Source organism: Catharus ustulatus, chromosome 34 (assembly GCF_009819885.2).
Source record: "Catharus ustulatus isolate bCatUst1 chromosome 34, bCatUst1.pri.v2, whole genome shotgun sequence".
Taxonomy (NCBI): Eukaryota; Metazoa; Chordata; class Aves; order Passeriformes; family Turdidae; genus Catharus; species Catharus ustulatus.
In genome coordinates this window covers 80,763-103,476 of record NC_046254.1, presented here as the reverse complement: position 1 = coordinate 103,476, position 22,714 = coordinate 80,763, and the positions used below count along the sequence as shown (strand labels likewise).

The following is a 22,714-nucleotide window of genomic DNA, read 5'->3' as shown; positions in this document are numbered from 1 at the left end:
GGCACCTGGGATGGTCAAGGGTCACCTTAGGTGGTCAAGGAACACCTTGGGTGATCAAGGGACATCCTGGGGTGGTCAAGGGATATCCTGGGGTGGGCAGGGGTCATCCTGGGGTTAAGGGACATCTGGGTGGTCACCTTGGGTGGTCGAGGGGCACCTGGGATGGTCAAGGGACACCTTTGATGGTCAAGGGACCCCTTGGGTGGTCAAGGGACACCCTGGGGTGGTCAAGGAACATCTGGGGTGGTCAAGGGACATCTGGGGTGGTCAGGAGACATTTTGGGATCAAGGGACATTGGGTGATCAAGGGACACCTTGGGTGGTCACTTTGGGTGGTCAGGGGACATCCTGAGGTCAAGGGACATCTTGGGATCAAGGGACATTGCGTGATAAGAGACTCTGGGTGGTCACTTTGGGTGGTCAAGGGACACCTTGGGTGGTCACTCTGGGTGGTCAAGGGACACTCTGGGGACCCTGGGCCCCCCCAGATGTCCCTAGGTGTCACTCCCAGGTGTCCCCAGGTGTCCCAGGTGACCCCCAGGTGTCCCAGGTGTCCCCCAGCTGTCCCCCAGGTGTCCCTCAGGTGTCCCAGGTGTCCCCAGCTGTCCCCCAGGTGTCCCAGGTGTCCCCAGGTGTCCCCAGGTGTCCCAAGTGTCCCCAGTACCCTCGAGCAGGGACAGCAGCATCACCACCATGTCCTTCTGCAGGTCCAGCAGCTCCTTGAGCAGCCCCAGCTGCGACGAGTCCTGCACCAGTGCTCCCAGTTACCGACCAGTCACCGACCAGTGAGTCCCAGTGACCGACCAGTCCCCGCCCAGTCCCTCCCAGTGCTCCCAGTGCCCACCTGGGCCAGTTTCTTCATCATGTGGGCGAACACGTGCAGGAAGCCGACCACGGCGTCCCAGAGGCGGCTGTGGGCCAGGCTCTGCTGGTTCCCAGTACAGGGGCCCTGGGGGGACAGCGGCATACTGGGAGGGACCCCTGGGCCACTGGGAGCACTGGGGAGCGCTGGGGATCCAGCTGTGCCCAGCTGTGCCCAGCTGTGCCTCACCTGGCTGTGCTTGGCCACACCCAGGGGGGTTTGGGGGACTCAGGGGGTTCCAGGTGGGTCTGGAGGGGCCCAGGTGTGTCCCAGGTGTGTCCCAGGTGTGTTCCAGGTGTGTCAGGGTGTGTGCCCAGGTGTGTCAGGGTGTGCCCAGGTGTGCCCAGGTGTGTGCCAGGTGTGTCAGGGTGTGTGCCCAGGTGTGTCAGGGTGTGCCCAGGTGTGCCCAGGTGTGTCCCAGGTGTGCCCAGGTGTGCCCAGGTGTGCCCAGGTGTGTCCCAGGTGTGTCAAGGTGTGCCCAGGTGTCCCAGGTGTGCCCAGGTGTGTCAGGGTGTGTCCCAGGTGTGTCAGGTGTGTCAGGGTGTGTCCCAGGTGTGCCCAGGTGTTCCCAGGTGTGTCCCAGGTGTGTCCCAGGTGTGTCCCAGGTGTGTCAGGGTGTGCCCAGGTGTGTCAGGGTGTGTCCCAGGTGTCCCAGGTGTGTCAGGGTGTGTCCCAGGTGTGCCCAGGTGTGTCCCAGCTGTGCCCAGCTGTGTCCCAGGTGTCCCAGGTGTCCCAGGTGTGTCAGGGTGTGTCCCAGGTGTGCCCAGGTGTGTCAGGGTGCATCCCAGGTGTGCCCAGGTGTGTCCCAGGTGTATCAGGGTGTGTCCCAGGTGTGCCCAGGTGTGTCAGGGTGCATCCCAGGTGTGTCCCAGGTGTGTCAGGGTGTGCCCAGGTGTGTCCCAGGTGTGTCAGGGTGTGCCCAGGTGTGTCCCAGGTGTGTCAGGGTGTGCCCAGGTGTGTCCCAGGTGTCTCAGGTGTGTCCCAGGTGTGTCCCAGGTGTGTCAGGGTGTGCCCAGGTGTGTCAGGGTGTGTTCCAGGTGTGCCCAGGTGTGCCCAGGTGTGTCCCAGGTGTGTCCCAGGTGTGTCCCAGGTGTGCTCACCTGGATGTACTCGGTGAGGCTGTTGAACACCTGCTTGGCCATGGCCATGGGGGATCTGGGGGGGTTCCCAGGTGTGTCAGGGTGTGCCCAGATGTGCCCAGGTGTGCCCAGGTGTGTCCCAGGTGTGTCCCAGGTGTGCCCAGGTGTGTCCCAGCTGTGCCCAGCTGTGTCCCAGGTGTCCCAGGTGTGCCCAGGTGTGCCCAGGTGTGCTCACCTGGATGTACTCGGTGAGGCTGTTGAACACCTGCTTGGCCACCGCCATGGCCTTGGAGAAATTCCTCTTGCCCTGCTCGTCGATGACGTCCTTGCCCGAGTAGTACCAGTAGAAGTCACTGATGGACTCCTGGGGACATTGGGGGACATTGGGGACACCAGGAGCGGTCACTGCTGACCCCTGCTGACCCCAGGTGACCCCTGGCCAGGTGAGGCTCACCTGCAGGCGCAGCAGGTAATCCACGGTGCAGATGATGATGTTGATTGTGGTCGTGTTCCCCGTCTGTGTCCTCAGGTAATTCTGGAAATCTGAGGAGGGGGGGGACAGGACAGGGCCACCCCCAGGGTCACCTCAGTGTCCCCTGGGTCCCCTCAGGTGTGCCCAGGTGTGCCCAGGTGTGCCCACCGTTGTTGTGGCCCTCGCAGAGCAGCTGCAGCAGCCGGAACAGGTCCTGGGTGAATTCATCGTCCGACATCACCTTCTCCCCTGGGGACACGGGGGGACACGGGGACAGCGCCGTCACCCGGGGCAGGGGTGGCATGGGGACACCCCAGGGGCATGGGGACAGCGCTGTCACCCAGGGCAGGGGTGGCACGAGGACACGGCCCAGGGGTACAGGGACACCCCAGGGTGGCACAGGGACACGGCCCAGGGGTATGGGGACACGACCCAGGGCTATGGGGACACAGCCCAGGGTGGCACAGGGACGCGACCCAGGGCTATGGGGACACGGCCCAGGGGTATGGGGACACAGCCCAGTGGCACAGGGACATCCCAGGGTGGCACAGGGACATGGCCCAGTGGCACAGGGACACCCCAGGGGTACGGGGACACCCCAGGGTGGCACAGGGACACCCCAGGGTGGCACAGGGACACCGTGGTGTGACAAGGACACCATAGAGTGGCACGGGGACAATCTCAGATGGCACAGGGACACCATAGAGTGGCATGGGGACACCCTGAGGTGGCACAGTGACACCATAGAGTGGCATGGGGACACCTTGAGGTGGCACAGGGACACCATAAAGTGGCACAGGGACAATCTGAGCTGGCACAGGGACATCCTGGTGTGACAGGGACACCATTGAGTGGCACAGGGACACCTTGAGGTGGCACAGGGACACCATAGAGTGGCACAGGGACACCTTGAGGTGGCACAGGGACACCATAGAGTGGCACGGGGACAAGCAGGGGTGGCACAGGGACAGCAGAGGGACATTGGGGTGGTACAGGGACAAGCAGGGGTGGCACAGGGACATTGGGGTGGCACAGGGACAAGCAGGGGTGGCAGGGCGTTAGCAGGGAGGGGACACGAGCGGGGACATGGGGACAGGCCACCCTCCTCCTGCCACCCCCTGAGCCCTGTGGGATCCCAACCCTGTCCCCTCACAGCCCCCCTAAATCCCCACAGCCCCTAAATCCCCTACAGACCCCAAATCCCCTAAATCCCCTACAGACCCCAAATCCCTCACAGCCCCCCAGAGCCCCCCTAAATGGTCCCCACAGCCTCCTCATAGCCCCACACATCCCCTCTCAGATCCTACAGTCCCATAACCATCCTACAGCCCCTACAGCCCCCCCAGACTCCAGAGCTGACCCTACAGACCCCCCAGAGCCCAGAGCTGACCCCAGAGCTGACCCTACAGCCCCTACAGCCCCCCCAGACCCCAGAGCTGACCCTACAGCCCCTCTCAGACCCTATAGCACTCCCAGATCCCAAAGCTGACCCTACAGTCCCCCCAGACCCCAGAGCTGACCCCAGAGCTGACCCTACAGCCCCATAACCCACCCTACAGCCCCTCTCAGACCCTACAGCCCCCCAGAGCCAGCCCAGACCCCAGAGCTGACCCTACAGCCCCCCTGACCCCAGAGCTGACCCCAGAGCTGACCCTACAATCCCCTGACCCCAGAGCTGACCCCAGAACTGACCCTACAGCCCCCCCAGACCCCAGAGCTGACCCTACAGCCCCTCTCAGACCCTATAGCACTCCCAGATCCCACAGCTGACCCTACAGCCCCCCCAGACCCCAGAGCTGACCCTACAGCCCCCAGACCCCAGAGCTGACCCCAGAGCTGACCCTACAGCCCCCCCAGACCCCAGAGCTGACCCTACAGCCCCCCCATGCCCCAAAGCTGACCCCAGAACTGACCCTACAGCCCCTATAGCACTCCCAGACCCCAGAGCTGACCCTAGAGCTGACCCTATAGCCCCATAACCCAGAGCTGACCCTACAGCCCCTACAGCCACTCCTGACCCCAGAGCTGACCCTACAGCCCCCCCAGACCCCAGAGCTGACCCTACAGCCCCATAACCCACCCTACAGCCCCTCTCAGATCCTACAGCCCCCTCAGACCCCAGAGCTGACCCCAGAGCTGACCCCAGAGCTGACCCCAGAGCTGACCCTACAGCCCCCCCAGACCCCAGAGCTGACCCTACAGCCCCTACAACCCCCCAGACCCCAGAGCTGACCCCAAAGCTGACCCCAAAGCTGACCCTACACCCCCCCATATTTACCGTTCTCCCGGCTGATGACTGCCAGCGGAGCCGGGGGGAGAGAAGAGACAGTGAGCGGGGTTTGGGCTTTGGGGTTTGGGGTTTGGGGTTTGGGGGAGTTAGGAGGGTCAGGGGATTTGGGGTTTGGGGAATTAGGGTTTGGGGATTTAGGGTTTGGGGGAATTAGGGGTCCAGGAGGGGTTTGGGGGATTTGTGGGTCCAGGAGGGATTTAGGGTTTGGGTGGATATTATGGGGAAGGGGAGCAAAATTTTGGGAAGGGCATTAGGGGCAGGATTTGGGGTTTGGAGTGCATTAGGGCAGGATTTGGGGTGCATTAGGGCAGGATTTAGGGTTGGGGGGCATTAGGGGCAGAGTTTGGGGGGCATTAGGGCAGGATTTGGGGTTTTTGGGGTGCATTAGGTTCAGGATTTGGGTTTTTGGGGTGCATTAGGGCAGGATTTGAGGTTTTGGGGTGCATTAGGGGCAGGATTTGGGGTGCATTAAGGGCAGAGTTTGGGGTGCATTAGGGGTGGGGAATCATTAACTTTTGGGGTGCATTAGGGGCAGGATTTGGGGTGCATTAGGATCAGGATTTGGGGTTTTTGGGGGGCATTAGGTTCAGGATTCGGAGTTTTTGGGGTGCATTAGGTTCAGGATTTGGTTTTTGGGGGGCATTAGGGCAGGAATTGGGGTGCATTAGGGGCAGAGTTTGGGGTTTTTGGGGTGCATTAGGTTCAGGATTTGAGTTTTGGGGGACATCAACTTTGGGGGCGCTCAGGGCCCAGCAGCCACCTCCTCAGCAGGGCTCTGGGGCAGTTTTGGGGTGCAGAACGAGCCCCCCCCCTCCTCCCCCAGACCCTTTTGGGGTCCCCCTGATGTTTTGGGGTCCCCCAGACTCACTGGTCCCCTCCTCGGTGACCATGCCCAGCCCCTCGGCCTTGTTCTGCCGCTCGAACGCGTTCAGGTCCAGCACGCTGCGGGAGGGGGAAAGGGGACCCCAAAATCATCAATGGGGACCCCAAATCATCAATGGGGACCCAAAACATCAATGGGGACCCCAAAATCATCAATAGGGATCCCAAAATCATCAATGGGGACCCCAAAACATCAATGGGGACCTCAAAACATCAGGGGGGACCCCAAAATCCTCAGGGGGAACCCCAAAATCATCAATGGGGACCCCAAATCATCAATGGGGACCTCAGAACATCAGGGGGGACCCCAAAATCATCAATGGGGACCCAAAATCATCAATGGGAACCCCAAAATCATCAATGGGGACCCCAAAATCATCAATGGGGACCCCAAATCATCAGGGGATCCAAAATCATCAATGGGGACCCCAAAACATCAATGGGGAACCCAAAAGCATCAATGGGGACCCCAAAATCAGCAATGGGGACCCCAAAACCTCAGGGGATCCAAAATCATCAATGGGGACCCCAAAATCATCAATGGGGAACCCAAAATCATCAATGGGGACCCCAAAACCATCAATGGGGACCCCAAAACATCAATGGGGACCCCAAAATCATCAATGGGGAACCCAAAATCATCAATGGGGGACCCCAAAACCTCAGGGGACCCAAAACATCAATGGGGACCCCAAAATCCTCAGGGGGAACCCAAAACATCAGGGGATCCAAAATCATCAATGGGGACCCAAAATCATCAATGGGGACCCCAAATCATCAATGGGGGACCCAAAATCATCAATGGGGACCCCAAAACATCAGGGGGGAACCCAAAACATCAGGGGAGCCCCAAAATCATCAATGGGGACCCCAAAATCAGCAATGGGGACCCCAAAACATCAATGGGGACCCAAAATCATCAATGGGGACCCCAAAACATCAATGGGGAACCCAAAACATCAGGGGAACCCAAAATCAGCAATGGGGACCCCAAAATCATCAATGGGAACCCCAAAATCAGCAATGGGGACCCAAAATCATCAATGGGGACCCCAAAATATCAATGGGGACCTCAAAATCATCAATGGGGACCCCAAAACATCAGGGGAACCCAAAATCATCAATGGGGACCCCAAATCAGCAATGGGGACCCCAAAATCATCAGGGGATCCAAAATCATCAATGGGGACCCCAAAACATCAGGGGATCCAAAATCATCAATGGGGACCCCAAAACATCAATGGAGACCCCAAAACATCAATGGGGGAGCCCAAAATCATCAATGGGGACCCAAAATCATCAATGGGGGACCCCAAAATCATCAATGGGGACCCCAAACATCAGGGGGAACCCAAAATCATCAGGGGGAGCCCAAAATCATCAATGGGGACCCCAAAACCTCAGGGGATCCAAAATCATCAATGGGGACCCCAAAACATCAATGGGGACCCCAAAATCATCAATGGGGACCCCAAAACATCAGGGGACCCCAAAATCAGCAATGGGGACCCCAAAATCTTCAGGGGGGACCCCAAAATCATCAATGGGGACCCCAAAATCATCAATGGGGGAACCCAAAATCAGCAATGGGGACCCCAAAACATCAATGGGGACCCCAAAATCATCAATGGGGACCCCAAATCATCAATGGGGAACCCAAACATCAATGGGGACCCCAAAATCATCAATGGGGACCCCAAAATATCAGGGGGAGCCCAAAATCATCAATGGGGACCCCAATGGTGGCACAGGGACCCCAAAATCATCAATGGGGACCCCAAATCATCAATGGGGACCCAAAATCATCAATGGGGGCCCCAAAACATCAATGGGGACCCCAAAATCATCAATGGGGACCCCAAAACCCCTCAGGGGGTGACCCCAAACCCCTCAGGGGGACCCCAAAATCATCAATGGGAACCCCAATGGTGGCACAGGGACCCCAAAATCCTCATGGGGTGACCCCAATTCCCACAGGGGGACCCCAGACCCCTCAGGGGGGGACCCCAATGGTGGCACAGGGACCCCAGACCCCTCGGGGGGGGACCCCAAAATCCTCACGGGGTGACCCCAGACCCTTCAGTGGGGGACCCTAAACCCCTCAGGGGGACCCCAATGGTGGCACAAGGACCCCAAAACCCTCAGGGGACCCCAATTCCCACTGGGGGACCCCAAATCCCTCGGGGGGGAACCCAATGGTGGCACAGGGACCCCAGACCCTTCAGGGGGGACCCCAATTCCCACAGGGGGGAACCCAATGGGGGCACAGGGACCCCAGACCCCTCAGGGGGTGACCCCAGACCCTTCAGTGGGGGAATCCAATGTTGGCACAGGGACCCCAAAATCCTCAATGGGGACCCCAAAACCTCAGGGGACCCCCCAAACCCGCCCCCCCCTCACCTGCAGGTTTGCATCAGCGCCTGCACGCTCTGGAAGAATCCGACCTCGCGCTTGGACTTGAGGTACTCGAGCATTTTCTGTGGGGAAACTGGGGATACTGGGGGAACTGGGAGGGACTGGGGGGGACTGGGAGGGAGTGGGGGGGACTGGGAGGGAACTGGGAGGGACTGGGAGGGACTGGGAGGGAACTGGGAGGGACTGGGAGGGAACTGGGAGGGACTGGGGGATACTGGGGGGAACTGGGGAGGGACTGGGAGGGAACTGGGAGGGACTGGGGGATACTGGGGGGACACTGGGGCACACTGGGGGGACACTGGGTGATACTGGGGCGCACTGGGGGATACTGGGGGATACTGGGGGAGGACACTGGGTGATACTGGGGCGCACTGGGGGACACTGGGGTATACTGGGGCACACTGGGATATACTGGGAGGATACTGGGACACACTGGGACACACTGGGAGGACACTGGGACACACTGGGATATACTGGGAGGACACTGGGGCACACTGGGATATACTGGGAGGACACTGGGGCACACTGGGATATACTGGGAGGATACTGGGAGGACACTGGGAGGACACTGGGACACACTGGGACACACTGGGGGACACTGGGACACACTGGGAGGATACTGGGACACACTGGGACACACTGGGAGGACACTGGGACACACTGGGACACACTGGGGGACACTGGGACACACTGGGACACACTGGGAGGACACTGGGGCACACTGGGACACACTGGGGGGACACTGGGGCACACTGGGATATACTGGGAGGACACTGGGGCACACTGGGGGGATACTGGGAGGACACTGGGGGATACTAGGAGGACACTGGGGGATACTGGAGGACACTGGGACACACTGGGATGACACTGGGAGGGCACTGGGAGGACACTGGGACACACTGGGAGGACACTGGGACACACTGGGACACACTGGGACACACTGGGGGATACTGGGAGGACACTGGGGGCACACTGTGGGATACTGGGACACACTGGGAGGACACTGGGACACACTGGGACCCTGACCTGCTGCACGTCCGCGTTGCCCCCGTTGAGGATGGAGATTCCCAACTTGAGGGTGGAGGAGACCATGGCCCCCCTCTCGCCTGGGGACAGAGGGGACAGCGGGGTCACCCAGGGGTCACAGTGGGGTCACTCAGGGGTCACAGCAGGGGGGACAGCGGGGTCACTCAGGGGTCACTCAGGGGTCAAAGCAGAGGGGGGACAGCGGGGTCACAGTGGGGTCACTCAAGGGTCACTCAATGGTCACTCAGGGGTCACTCAAGGGTTACTCAGGGGGACATCGGGGTCACTCAGGGGGTCTTGGGTCACTCAGGGGTCACTCAGGGGTGTCCCAGGGGTCTCTCAGGATCTCTCGGGGGTCTCTCACAGGTCTCTGGGGGTCTCTCAGGTTTTTGGGGGGTTCCAGGGGGTCTCTCAGGTGTTTTGGGGGGTCTCTCAGGGGTCTCTCAAAGATCTCAGGGGGTCCCAGGGGTCTCTCAGGGTTTTTTGGGGTGTCCCAGGGGTCTCTCAGGTGCTCTAGGGGTCGGGGGGTCACTCAGGGGTCACTCAGGGCGACACCGGGGTCACTCAGGAGGTCACTCAGGGGTCTCTCAGGTGCTCTGGGGGTCTCTCAGGGTTTTTTGGGGGGGGTCCCAGGGGGTCTCAGGGGGTCTCAGGGGGTCTCTCAGGGGTCTCTCACGGGTCTCAGGGGTCTCGCAGGTGTTTTGGGGGTCTCTCAGGGGGTCCCGGGGGTCTCTCAGAGTTTTTGGGGGTCCCAGGGTTCTCTCAGGGGTCTCTCAGGGTTTTTGAGGGGGTCCCAGGGGTCTCTCAGGTGTTTTTGGGGGGGTCCCGGGGGTCTCTCAGGGTATTTTGGGGGGGTCCCGAGGGTCCCAGGGGGTCTCAGGGGGTCTCTCAGGGGTCTCTCAGGGTTTTTGAGGGGGTCCCGGGGGTCTCTCAGGTGTTTTTGGGGGGGGTCCCAGGGGTCTCTCAGGTGTTTTTGGGGGGGTCCCGGGGGTCTCTCAGGGTATTTTGGGGGGGGTCCCGGGGGTCTCACCCTTGCAGGCGCTGATCATCTGCAGCACCATCTCGGCCGCCCCCCGCGTGTGCAGCCGGGCCTGCTGGGACAGCAGCTTCTGCTTCTCCATCTCCTTCTCCTGGGGGTCACAGAGAGGTCAGGGGGTCACTGAGGGGTCACAGGGGTCACTGAGGGGTTACAGGGGTCACAGGGGTCAGGGGGTCAGAGGGGGGTCAGGGGGTCACAGCAGCTTCTGCTTCTCCATCTCCTTCTCCTGGGGGTAAATCAGGGGTCACAGGGGTCACAGAGGGGTCAGGGGGTCACTCAGGGGTCACAGGGGTCACAGAGGGGTCACAGGGGTCAGGGGGTCACTGGGGGGTCACAGGGGGGTCAGAGGGTCACAGCAGCTTCTGCTTCTCCATCTCCTTCTCCTGGGGGTAAAATTGGGGTCACAGGGGTCACAGAGGGGTCACAGGGGTCACTGAGGGGTCACAGGGGTCACAGAGGGGTCACAGAGGGGTCAGGGGGTCACAGGGGTCAGGGGGTCACAGGGGGGTCAGGGGGTCACAGCAGCTTCTGCTTCTCCATCTCCTTCTCCTGGGGGTAAATCAGGGGTCATAGAGGGGTCACAGAGGGGTCACATAGGGGTCACAGGGGTCAGGGGGTCACAGGGGGGTTTCGGGGTCCCCCCAACCTCAAAGGAATCCTCGGCTTCTTCCTCCTCCTTCTCCTCTTCCTCCTTCTCCTCCTCCTCCCCCTCCTCAATGTGGCAGCTCTGGGGGAAGGGAATTTGGGGAGGGGTCCTCAAATTGGGGAACCCCCCCAAACCCACCTGGGGGTCCCCAAAATTCCCTGGGAACCCCAAAATCCCTGGAATCACCCCCCAAAATCCCTGGGACCACCCCAAATCTTTGGGGACCCCCCCTCAAAATCCCCCCATCTCTGCTCCCCCCCAAACATTCCTGGGGGATCCCACCCCAATTTTGGGGATCCCACCCCAATTTTGGAGACCCCACCCCAATTTTGGAGACCCCACCCCAATTTTGGCCCCTCCACCCCCAAAATTCCCTCAGGGACCCCCAATCCCTGAGCCCTCAACTCTTGGGGTCCCCCCGATTTTGGGGTCCCTCCCCATTTTTGGGGCCCCTCCCCATTTTTGGGGCCCCCTTCCCGATTTTGGGATCCCCCCGTTTTTGGGTTCCCTCCCCATTTTTGGGGTCCCCCCCCGATTTTGGGGTCCCCCGATTTTGGGTTCCCTCCCCGTTTTTGGGGTCCCCCCAGATTTTGGGGTCCCCCCAGATTTTGGGTTCCCCCCCATTTTTGGGGTCCACCCCCCGATTTTGGGGTTCCCGTTTTTGGGGTCCCCCCCCGATTTTGGGGTCCCCCCCGGTTTTGGGGTTCCCTCCCCCCAGTTTTGGGGTCCCCCCCCCGATTTTGGGACCCCCCATTTTTGGGGTCCCCCCCATTTTTGGGATCCCCCCCCCCCATTTTTGGGTTCCCCCCGTTTTTGGGGTCCCCCCATTTTTGGGGTTACCCCCCAGTTTTTGGGGTCCCCCCCCCCCAGTTTTTGGGGTGCCCACCTTGGCCATGATCCCGGCATAGGCCATGTACAGGTGATCCTGCTCCAGGTGGCTGCGGGATTTTGGGGAGGGGGACACAGGTTGGGGAGGGGTCTGGGGGCACCCTGGACACCCCAAAAATGGAGCAGGGTACCCCAAAAAGGGACACAGACCCCCAAAAATGGACCCAGGAACCCCCAAAAGGGACCCAGGAACCCCAAAAGGGGACCCAGCAACCCCAAAAATGGACCCAGGAACCCCAAAAAGGGCCCAGGAACTCCTGGGGGATTGGGGCTCCCCCATCCTGAGGTGTCACCCCAGTTTTGGGGTCCTCCCAGTGGGGTTTGGGGTTCTCAGTGGGATTTGGGGTCTCTGTGATTTTGGGGTCCCCCTGGGGTGTTGGGGTCTCTGATTTTTGGGATCTCCCCGGGGTTTTGGGGTCTCTCTGTGATTTTTGGGGTCTCTGATTTTTGGGGTCCTCCTGGATTTTGGGGTCTCTGTGATTTTGGGGTTCCAGTGTGATTTTTGAGGTCCCTGTTGTGTTTTGGGGTCCCAGTGTGATTTTTGGGGTCTCTGTGATTTTGGGGTCCCAGTGTGATTTTTGGGGTCTCTCTCAGAGTGATTTTTGGGGTCTCTGATTTTTGGGGTCCTCTGTTGTTTTGGGGTCCCAGTTGTGTTTTGGACTCTCTGTGATTTTGGGATCTCTCTCAGTGGGATTTGGGGTCTCTGATTTTTTGGGGTCCCCCCGGGGTTTGAGGTCACTCTCAGTGGGATTTGGGGTCTCTGTAATTTTGGGGTCCCAGTGTGATTTTGGGGTCCCTGTTGTGTTTTGGGATCTCTCTGATTTTTGGGGTCCCCCCGGGGTTTGGGGTCTCAGAGTGATTTTTGGGGTCCCCCGGGGTTTGGGGTCTCTGTTTTGATTTGGGGTCCCAGTGTGATTTTGGGGTTCTCTGTGATTTTTGGGCTCTCTGTGATTTTTGGGATCTCTCTCAGTGTGATTTTTGGGGTCCCCCCGTGTTTGGGATCTCTCTCAGTGTGATTTTTGGGCTCTCTGTGATTTTGGGGTCCCCCCGGGGTTTGGGATCCCTGTTGTATTTTGGGGTCTCTGATTTTTGGGGTCCCCTCGGGGTTTCGGGGTCTCTGTGATTTTTGGGATCTCTCTCAGTGTGATTTTTGGGCTCTCTCTGATTTTTGGGGTCCCCCCGGGGATTTGGGGTCTCTCCCAGTGGGATTTTGGGGTCTCTCTCAGTGTGATTTTTGGGGTCCCTGTTGTATTTTGGGGTCCCAGTGTGATTTTTGGGCTCTCTGTGATTTTGGGGTCTCTCTCAGTGGGATTTTTGGGGTTCTCAGCGGGATTTTTGGGGTCCCTGTTGTGATTTTTGGGGTCCCAGTGGCATTTTTGGGCTCTCTCTGATTTTTGGGGTCCCCCTGTGTTTGGGGCCTCTCTCAGTGTGATTTTTGGGCTCTCTGTGATTTTTGGGGTCCCTGTTGTGATTTGGGGTCCCTGTTGTGTTTTGGAGTCCCCCCGGGGTTCGGGGTCTCAGTGGGATTTTTGGGCTCTCTGATTTTGGGTCCCCCCCGTGTTTTGGGGTCACCTCTGCTCGGTCAGGGCGGTGCGGCTGAAGTGCAGGATCAGTTGGTGCAGCGGGTCCGGCCGGGCCTCGGCCTCCTCCTCCTCCTCCTCCTCCTCCCGCCCCGACTTCTGGCCCCAGAAACCCCAAAAAACAAAAAAAAAACCCAAAAAAACCCCAAAAAACGGGTCAGAGAGGGAGAGCTCTCAGGGTGTCCCCAAACCCCAACTTTTTCTGTCCCCAAAAAAACCCCAAAAAAACCCCCAAAAAATCCCAAAAAACGGGTCAGGGAGGGGGAGCTCTCAGGGTGTTCCCAAAAACCCCCCAAAAAACCCAAAAACCCCAAAAACTCAAAAAAACCCCAAAAAATCGGGTCAGGGAGGGAGAGCTCTCAGGGTGTCCCCAAACCCCAACTTCTGTCCCCAAAAAACCAAAAAAACCCCAAAAAAACCCCAAAAAACCCAAAAAATGGGACAGGGAGTGCCCAAACTCAGAGGGTATCCCCAAATTCCCCCCAGGGATGTCCCCAACCCCCAGGGATGTCCCCAGACCCCCCAGGGATGTCCCCAAACCCCCTGGAGATGTCCCCAAACCCCCCAGAGATGTCCCCAAACCCCTGGAGATGTCCCCAAACCCGTCCCTCACTGACAGGTCATCGATCATTGGGATGTCCCCAAACCCCCAGGGATGTCCCCAAACCCCAGGGATGTCCCCAAACCCCCTGGAGATGTCCCCAAACCCCCAGGGATGTCCCCAAGCCCGTCCCTCACCGACAGGTCGTCGATCATTGGGATGTCCCCAACCCCAGAGATGTCCCCAAACCCCTGGAGATGTCCCCAAACCCGTCCCTCACCGACAGGTCGTCGATCATTGGGATGTCCCCAAACCCCCCAGGAATGTCCCCAAACCCCCCCAGGGATGTCCCCAACCCCCTGGAAATGTCCCCAAGTCCGTCCCTCACCGACAGGTCGTCGATCATTGGGATGTCCCCAAACCCCCCAGGAATGTCCCCAAACCCCAGGAATGTCCCCAAACCCCAGGGATGTCCCCAAGCCCGTCCCTCACCGACAGGTCGTCGATCATCCGGTCCTCGAAGGGCGGCTGCTCCCGGCCCAGCCACGAGAGCCGGTACGACTCCAGGAACATGTTACAGGCCCGGTGCCTGGGGACACGGGGGTCACCTGGGGTCACCTGGGGTCACCTGGGGTCACCTGGGCACACCTGGGGTCACCTGGGGTCACCTGGGGTCACCTGGGGTCACCTGGGGTCACCTGAGCTCACCCAGGAATGTCACAGGCCCGGTGCCTGGGGACAGGTGTGTCACCCGGGGTCACCTGTGCTAACCTGAGCTCACCTGGGCACACCTGGGGTCACCTGAGCTCACCTGGGGTCACTGGGGTCACCTGGGGTCACCTGGGCACACCTGGGGTCACTGGGGTCACCTGGGGTCACCTGGGGTCACTGGGGTCACCTGGGGTTACCTGAGCACACCTGAACCTCACCTGAGGTCACCTGAGATCACCTGAGCTCACCCAGGAATGTTACAGGCCCGGTGCCTGGGGACAGGTGTGTCACCTGGGGTCACCTGAACCTCAGTTGGGGTCACCTGGGGTCACCTGGGCACACCTGGGGTCACCTGGGGTCACCCGGGGTCACCTGGGGTCACTGGGGTCACCTGAGCACACCTGGGGTCACCTGAGCTCACCCAGGAACATGTTACAGGCCCGGTGCCTGGGGACAGGTGTGTCACCTGGGGTCACTGGGGTCAGCTGGGCACACCTGAACCTCACCTGGGGTCACCTGGGGTCACCTGGGGTCACCTGAGCACACCTGGGCACACCTGAGCTCACCTGGGCTCACCCGGGAATGTTACAGGCCCGGTGCCTGGGGACAGGTGTGTCACCTGGGGTCACCTGGGGTCACCTGGGGTCACCTGTGCCCACCCCCACAGTCCCTCCCAGTCCCTCCCAGTCCCTCCCAGTCCCTCCCAGTGCCCCCAGTCCCTCCCAGTCCCTCCCAGTGCCCCCAGTCCCTCCCAGTGCCCCCAGTCCCACCTGGGCAGGTTGTACAGCGGCGTCATCCTGAAGCAGGCGACGACGGCGCGGCGCCGCTGCTTGGACAGGAGCTTGTGCCACACGGCCTTCTTGGACTTGTAGGGGTGCTCGGTCTGTGGGGACACCTGGGGGTCACCTGGGCACACCTGGGGGTCACCTGAACCTCACCTGAACCCCACCTGGGCACACCTGGGCACCTCCAAACCCACCTGAGATCCCCAAACCCACCTGAGAGCCCCAGAGCCCCCAAAGTGCCACACGGCCTTCTTGGACTTGTAGGGGTGCTCGGTCTGTGGGGGCACCTGGGGGTCACCTGGGCACACCTGGGCACACCTGAACCTCACCTGGGCACACCTGGGGGTCACCTGGGCACCCCTGAACCTCACCTGAACCCACCTGGGCACCCTCAGACCCACCTGAGACCCCCAAAGCACCCAAAGTGCCACATGGTCTTCTTGGACTTGTAGGGATGTTCTGTCTGTGGGGACACCTGGGGGTCACCTGGGCACCCCAAACCCACCTGGGCACACCTGGGCACACCTGAACCTCACCTGGGCACCCCCAAACCCACCTGGGCACACCTGAACCCCCAAAGTGCCACATGGCCTTCTTGGACTTGTAGGGGTGCTCGGTCTGTGGGGGCACCTGGGGGTCACCTGGGCACACCTGGGCGCACCTGGGCACACCTGGGCACACCTGGGCACACCTGAACCTCACCTGGGCACCCTAAACCCCACCTGGGCACTCCCAAACCCACCTGGGCACACCTGGGGGTCACCTGGGCACCCCCAAACCCACCTGGGCACACCTGGGCACCCCCAAACCCACCTGGGCACACCCAGCCCCCCCAGCCCCCCCAGACCTGCTCCAGGTGGTAGAGCACGGCCGACACCTCCTGCACGCGGCGCACGACCTGCTCGGGGCTGGCAGGGTCCTCGTCCCGGCCGGCCTGGCGCACCAGGGCCATCTGCCAGCGGGCACTGCCCGTGTTCTCCACCTGGGGACATTGGGGACATTGGGGACATCACTGGGGACATCACTGGGGCCATCTGCCAGCGGGCACTGCCCGTGTTCTCCACCTGGGGACATTGGGGACATTGGGGACATCACTGGGGACATCACTGGGGCCATCTGCCAGCGGGCACTGCCCGTGTTCTCCACCTGGGGACAGCATTGGGGACATTGGGGACATCATTGGGGACATCACTGGGGCCATCTGCCAGCGGGCACTGCCCGTGTTCTCCACCTGGGGACAGCACAGGTGACATTGGGGACATCATTGGGGACATCACTGGGGCCATCTGCCAGCGGGCACTGCCCGTGTTCTCCACCTGGGGACATTGGGGACATTGGGGACATCATTGGGGACATCAGTGGGGCCATCTGCCAGCGGGCACTGCCCGTGTTCTCCACCTGGGGACAGCATTGGGGACATCATTGGGGACATCACTGAGGACATCATTGGGGACATCTGCCAGCGGGCACTGCCCGTGTTCTCCACCTGGGGACATTGGGGACATCGACACATTGACACACTGGTGACATTGAGGACATGGTGACCCAGGACAGGTGACACAGGTGACATCGGGGACACAGTGACCCAGGACAGGTGACCCAGGACACAATGACACAGGTGACACTGGGGACACGGTGACCCAGGACAGGTGACACAGGACACAGTGACACAGGTGACATTGGGGACACAGTGACACAGGACAGGTGACACAGGTGACACAGTGACACAGGTGACATTGAGGACACGGTGACACAGGACAGGTAACACAGGTGACACAGGTGATACAGGTGACACAGGTGACACAGGTGCCACAGGTGCCAGCTCACCTTGTCCTGCAGGTGCAGGTTGTTGTGCAGGAACTCCCGAACCTCCTCGTCCGTGTCCTTCTGCAGTGGGGGGACACAGGGGACACCTCAGGGGACACCCAGGGGACACAGGGGACACCTCAGGGGACACCCAGGGGACACCCAGGGGACACTCCAGGGGGAGTCCCCAAAGCCTCCAGGGTCCCCAGAGTGTCCCCAAACCCTGGGGCTGTGTCCAGAAGTGTCCCCAGGGTGTCCCCAAACCCCGGGTCGTGTCTAGGAGTGTCCCCAAACCCCAGGCTGTCCCCAGGCTGTCCCCAGGGTGTCCCCAAACCCCAGGGCTGTGTCCAGGAGTGTCCCCAAACCCTGGGGTGTCCCCAGAGTGTCCCCAAACCCCAGGGCTGTGTCCAGGAGTGTCCCCAAACCCTCCAGGTCCCCAGAGTGTCCCCAAACCCCGGGGCTGTGTCCAGGAGTGTCCCCAGGCCCCAGGCTGTCCCCCCAGGGCTGTGTCCAGGGCTGTCCCCAGGGGGTTCCCAGGCTGTCCCCAGGGTGTCCCCAGAGTGTCCCCAAACCCTGAGGCTGTGTCCAGGAGTGTCCCCAAACCCCAGGGGATTCCCAGGCTGTCCCCGGGGGGTTCCCAGGTTGTCCCCAGGCCCCAGGGTGTCCCCAAGGTGCCCCCAGGCTGTCCCCAGGCTGTCCCCAGGCTGTCCCCCCAGGGCTGTGCCCAAGCTGTCCCCAGGCTGTCCTGGTCACCCACCAGGGCGTAGCGGCCCTTGGCCAGCGCGATCAGCTCCTGGTCGGCGGGCGAGCACATGTTGAGGCCGATGGGCAGCATCTTCTTCAGCGTGGCCACGATGAGCGAGGTGTGCACGGAGTAACGATCGCCCCGGCGGCGCTTCTTGGAGCGCTCCTGCTCCGAGCCGGCACCCTGGGGACACGGGGACATGGGGACATTGTCACAGGGACACAGGGACACAGGGACAGCAGGGACACAGGGACAGGGACACAGGGACACGATGAGCGAGGTGTGCACCGAGTAACGATCGCCCCGGCGGCGCTTCTTGGAGCGCTCCTGCTCCGAGCCGGCACCCTGGGGACATGGGGACATGGGGACATTGTCACAGAGTCACAGGGTCACAGGGACACTGACACAGGGACACAGGGACACGATGAGCGAGGTGTGCACGGAGTAACGATCGCCCCGGCGGCGCTTCTTGGAGCGCTCCTGCTCCGAGCCGGCACCCTGGGGACACGGGGACATGGGGACATTGTCACAGGGTCACAGGGTCACAGGGACAGGGACACAGGGACACTGGGACACGATGAGCGAGGTGTGCACCGAGTAACGATCGCTGCTCTGAGTCAGCACCCTGGGGACACAGGGACATGGGGACACGGGGACAGGGACACTGGGACACACGGACAGGGACACAGGGACAGGGACACAGGGACAGGGTCACAGGGACAGGGGCAGGGTGACAGGGACAACTCCTGCTCCGAGCCGGCACCCTGGGGACATGGAGACATTGTCACAGGGACACAGGGACACAGGGACAGCAGGGACAGGGACACAGGGACACAGGGACACAGGGACAGGGACACAGGGACATGGGGACATTGTCACAGGGTCACAGGGACAGTTCCTGCTCCGAGCCGGCGCTCAGGGGACAGGGACAGGGACATGGGGACACAGGGACACAGAGACAGGGACACAGGGACACTCCTGCTCTGAGTCGGTGCCCTGGGGACACGGGGACATTGTCACAGGGACAGGGACATAGGGACAGCTCCTGCTCTGATCCTGCACCCTGGGGACATGGAGACATTGTCACAGGGTCACAGGGACAGGGACAGGGACAGCTCCTGCTCCGAGCCAGTGCCCTGGGGACAGGGACACGGGGACACGGGGACATTGTCACAGGAACAGGGACACAGGGACATGGGGACACAGGGACACAGGGACAGGGACACGGGGACAGCAGGGACATTGTCACAGGGACACGGGGACACGGGGACATTGTCACAGGAACAGGGACACAGGGACATGGGGACACAGGGACACAGGGACAGGGACACAGGGACACTGGGACATTGTCACAGGGACAGGGACACAGGGACAGGGACACAGGGACAGGGTCACAGGGACAGCTTCTGCTCCGAGCTGCCACCCTGGGGACACGGGGACAGGGACATGGGGACACCGGGACAGGGTCACAGGGTCAGGGACACAGGGACAGGGACATGGGGACACGGGGACACTGGGACACTGTCACAGGAACAGGGACACAGGGACAGGGTCACGGGGACAGCAGGGACATTGTCACAGGGACACAGGGACAGGGACATGGGGACACGGGGACACTGGGACACTGTCACAGGAACAGGGACACGGGGACAGTCCCCGCCCCCTCCCCGCCCCCTCCCCGCTAACCTGCGCGTCTCCAGACTGGGAGCAGCACCCGCAGCCGAGGGGAGAGAAGAGACAGAGTTAGGGACAGGGGGACACCGTTAGGGACACGGGGACAGCGCTGGGGACACCGCTGGGGACAGGGGGACATTGCTGGGGACATGGGAACAGCGCTGGGGACATCGCTGGGGACAGGGGGACACCGTTAGGGACACGGGGACAGCGCTGGGGACACCGCTGGGGACACGAGGACAGCGCTGGGGACAGCATTAGGGACAAAGGGACATTGCTGGGGACATGGGGACACCGTTAGGGCTGGGGCTTTGGGATGGGAACAGCCGGGGTTGGGTGGGTCTGGGGTCCTGGGTGAGGATTTGGGGTCCCAGGTCGGATTTTGGGGTGAATTAGGGGTCCCAGGTGAGGATTTGGGGTCTCAGGTGAGGGTTTGGGGTGAATTAGGGGTCCCAGGATGGATTTTGGGGTGAATTAGGGGTCTCAGGTTGGATTTTAGGGGTGAATTAGGGGTCCCAGGATGGATTTTGGGGTGAATTAGGGGTCTCAGGTTGGATTTTGGGGTGAGTTAGGGGTCTCAGGTGAGGATTTGGGCTGAGTTAGGGGTCCCAGGTGAGGATTTGGGGTGAATTAGGGATCCCAGGTTGGATTTTGGGGTCCCAGGATGGATTTTAGGGGTGAATTAGGGGTCCCAGGATGGATTTTGGGATGAATTAGGGATCCCAGGTGGGTCTGGGGGTTGTCTAGGACAGAGCCCGGGGGGTTTGGGGTTCTCTGGGGTCACAGGCGGTGCCAGGCAGGGGGGGTGGTGACAATTTGGGGTCCCCCCACCCCCCAAACCCCACCTTGGCCATCTTGCTCTTGCTGTCGGCCGTCAGGAAGGACATGTTGTTGATCTCGTTCTGCACCACGAAATTCTGCTCCTCACGCTTGAAATTCTGGGGGGGGGACACAAAAAGGGGGTGAGGGACCCCCAAAAATCCCCGTGGGACCCCCAAAAATCCCCCAGGGACCCCCCTGGACCCCCCACTCACGTGGGACTTGGACCAGTAGATGAAAACCTCGCCCACCATGCGGAAAAGCTCCTCGGCGTCCTCGTTGGGCTCCGTCAGCCACTTGGCCCTGGGGGGACACCGGGGGACACCGCTGGGTCACCACGCCCATGGCCACCATGGCTGGGTCCTCATGGCCACCATGGCTGGGTCCTCATGGTCACCACTGAGTCCTCATGGTCACCATTGGGTCACCATGGCCACCATGGCTGGGTCCTCATGGCCACCACTGAGTCCCCATGGCCACCACTGGGTCACCATGGCCACCACTGGGTCACCACCCCCCTGGCCACCATGGCTGGCTCCTCATGGCCACCACTGAGTCCTTGTGGCCACCACTGGGTCCTCATGGCCACCATGGCTGGGTCACCAGGGCCATCATGGCTGGGTCCTCATGGCCACCATTGAGTCCCTGTGGCCACCACTGAGTCCTCATGGCCACCACTGAGTCCCTGTGGCCACCACTGAGTCCCCATGGCCACCACTGGGTCACCACCCCCATGGCCACCATGGCTGGGTCGCCATGGTCACCACTGAGTCCCCATGGCCACCACTGAGTCCCCATGGCCACCATTAACGAGTCCCCACGGCCACCATGGCTGGGTCCTCATGGCCACCATGGCTGGGTCCCCAGGGTTTGGTGCCGGTGGCCACTGTGGCTTTGTCCTCAAGCCCCCCTGGTGTCCCCAAGGCCACCCTGGTGATGTCCCCAATCCCTGCTGTCCCCAATGTCCCCAATGTCCCTGGTGTCCCCAATGTCCCCAATGTCCCCAATGTCCCCAATGTCCCCAGTGTCCCCGTCTCACCGGCTGTTGTCCACGTAGCGGATCAGCAGCGGGTACAGCGCGTACAGGTCGCGGTACAGCACCGGTGTCCCCAATGTCCCCAATGTCCCCAGTGTCCCCAATGTCCCCAGTGTCCCCGTCTCACCGGCTGTTGTCCACGTAGCGGATCAGCAGCGGGTACAGCGCGTACAGGTCGCGGCACAGCCCCAATGTCCCCAATCCCCGATGTCCCCAGTGTCCCCAATGTCCCCAATGTCCCCTCCCAGTGTCCCCGTCTCACCGGCTGTTGTCCACGTAGCGGATGAGCAGCGGGTACAGCGCGTACAGGTCGCAGCACAGCCCCGGTGTCCCCAATCCCTGGTGTCCCCAATGTCCCCAATGTCCCCACTGTCCCCGCTGTCCCAGTCTCACCGGCTGTTGTCCACGTAGCGGATGAGCAGCGGGTACAGCGCGTACAGGTCGCAGCACAGCCCCGGTGTCCCCAATCCCTGGTGTCCCCAATGTCCCCAATGTCCCCACTGTCCCCGCTGTCCCCGTCTCACCGGCTGTTGTCCACGTAGCGGATGAGCAGCGGGTACAGCGCGTACAGGTCACAGCACAGCCCCGGTGTCCCCAATCCCTGATGTCCCCAATCCCCAATGTCCCCAATGTCCCCAGTGTCCCCAATGTCTCCAATGTCCCCAGTGTCTCCAATGTCCCCAAGGTCCCCAATGTCCCTGCTGTCCCTGGTGTCCCCGTCTCACCAGCTGTTGTCCACGTAGCGGATGAGCAGCGGGTACAGCGCGTACAGGTCGCGGCACAGCCCCAGTGTCCCCAAAGTCCCCAATGTCCCCAATGTCTCCAATGTCCCTGCTGTCCCCAGTGTCCCCGTCTCACCGGCTGTTGTCCACGTAGCGGATGAGCAGCGGGTACAGCGCGTACAGGTCGCGGCACAGCACCGAGAACTCGTCGCGGATCAGCAGCTCGGCGTCCTCGCCCTCGGCCTTGCCCTCGAGCCGCAGCTGCTCCTCCTCGGCCACCACCTTCCCCGCGCGCTTGCGCAGCCGCCCCAGCGTGGGGATGAAGTGCGAGCGCAGCAGCTCGGGCCGGGCCTTGCTGACGATGGGCTGGGCGAACACTGCGGGCGACAGGGATGGGGAGTGGGCAACGGGGCTGGGGAGTGGGCAACGGGATCACCCTGGGCCACCACAACATCCCTGGGCCACCACAACATCCCTGGGACCACCTGAGCCACCAGAACAACCCTGGGCCAGCTTGGGTTGGGCCTTGCTGATGATGGGCTGGGCAAACACTGCGGGCAACGGGGACGGGGAGTGGGCAACGGGACCACCAGGATCACCCTGGGCCACCAAAACAGCGCTGGGACCACCCTGGGCCAGCTCGGGCCGAGCCTTGCTGACGATGGGCTGGGCGAACACTGCGGGCAATGGGGCCGG

The 22,714-nt window shown here is 61.5% G+C and overlaps 1 protein-coding gene across 1 annotated transcript in view; it reads right to left on the bottom strand.

Moving 5' to 3' along the window:
• The window catches only part of RYR1 (ryanodine receptor 1), a gene marked incomplete at its 5' end in the record, with an annotated part of 115,149 nt that overhangs the window by 11,757 nt on the left and 80,678 nt on the right, over positions 1-22,714 (bottom strand). Inside the window, 22 exon segments of the mRNA XM_033083988.1 lie at positions 665-746; positions 845-949; positions 2,177-2,305; positions 2,396-2,484; positions 2,582-2,662; positions 4,692-4,709; positions 5,572-5,645; positions 7,986-8,062; positions 9,027-9,106; positions 10,057-10,156; positions 10,712-10,792; positions 11,598-11,649; positions 13,172-13,278; positions 14,213-14,309; positions 15,202-15,314; positions 16,064-16,198; positions 17,044-17,103; positions 17,780-17,950; positions 19,454-19,468; positions 20,287-20,379; positions 20,476-20,563; positions 22,155-22,395. Of these exon segments, the coding sequence (XP_032939879.1) occupies positions 665-746; positions 845-949; positions 2,177-2,305; positions 2,396-2,484; positions 2,582-2,662; positions 4,692-4,709; positions 5,572-5,645; positions 7,986-8,062; positions 9,027-9,106; positions 10,057-10,156; positions 10,712-10,792; positions 11,598-11,649; positions 13,172-13,278; positions 14,213-14,309; positions 15,202-15,314; positions 16,064-16,198; positions 17,044-17,103; positions 17,780-17,950; positions 19,454-19,468; positions 20,287-20,379; positions 20,476-20,563; positions 22,155-22,395 (2,088 nt within the window).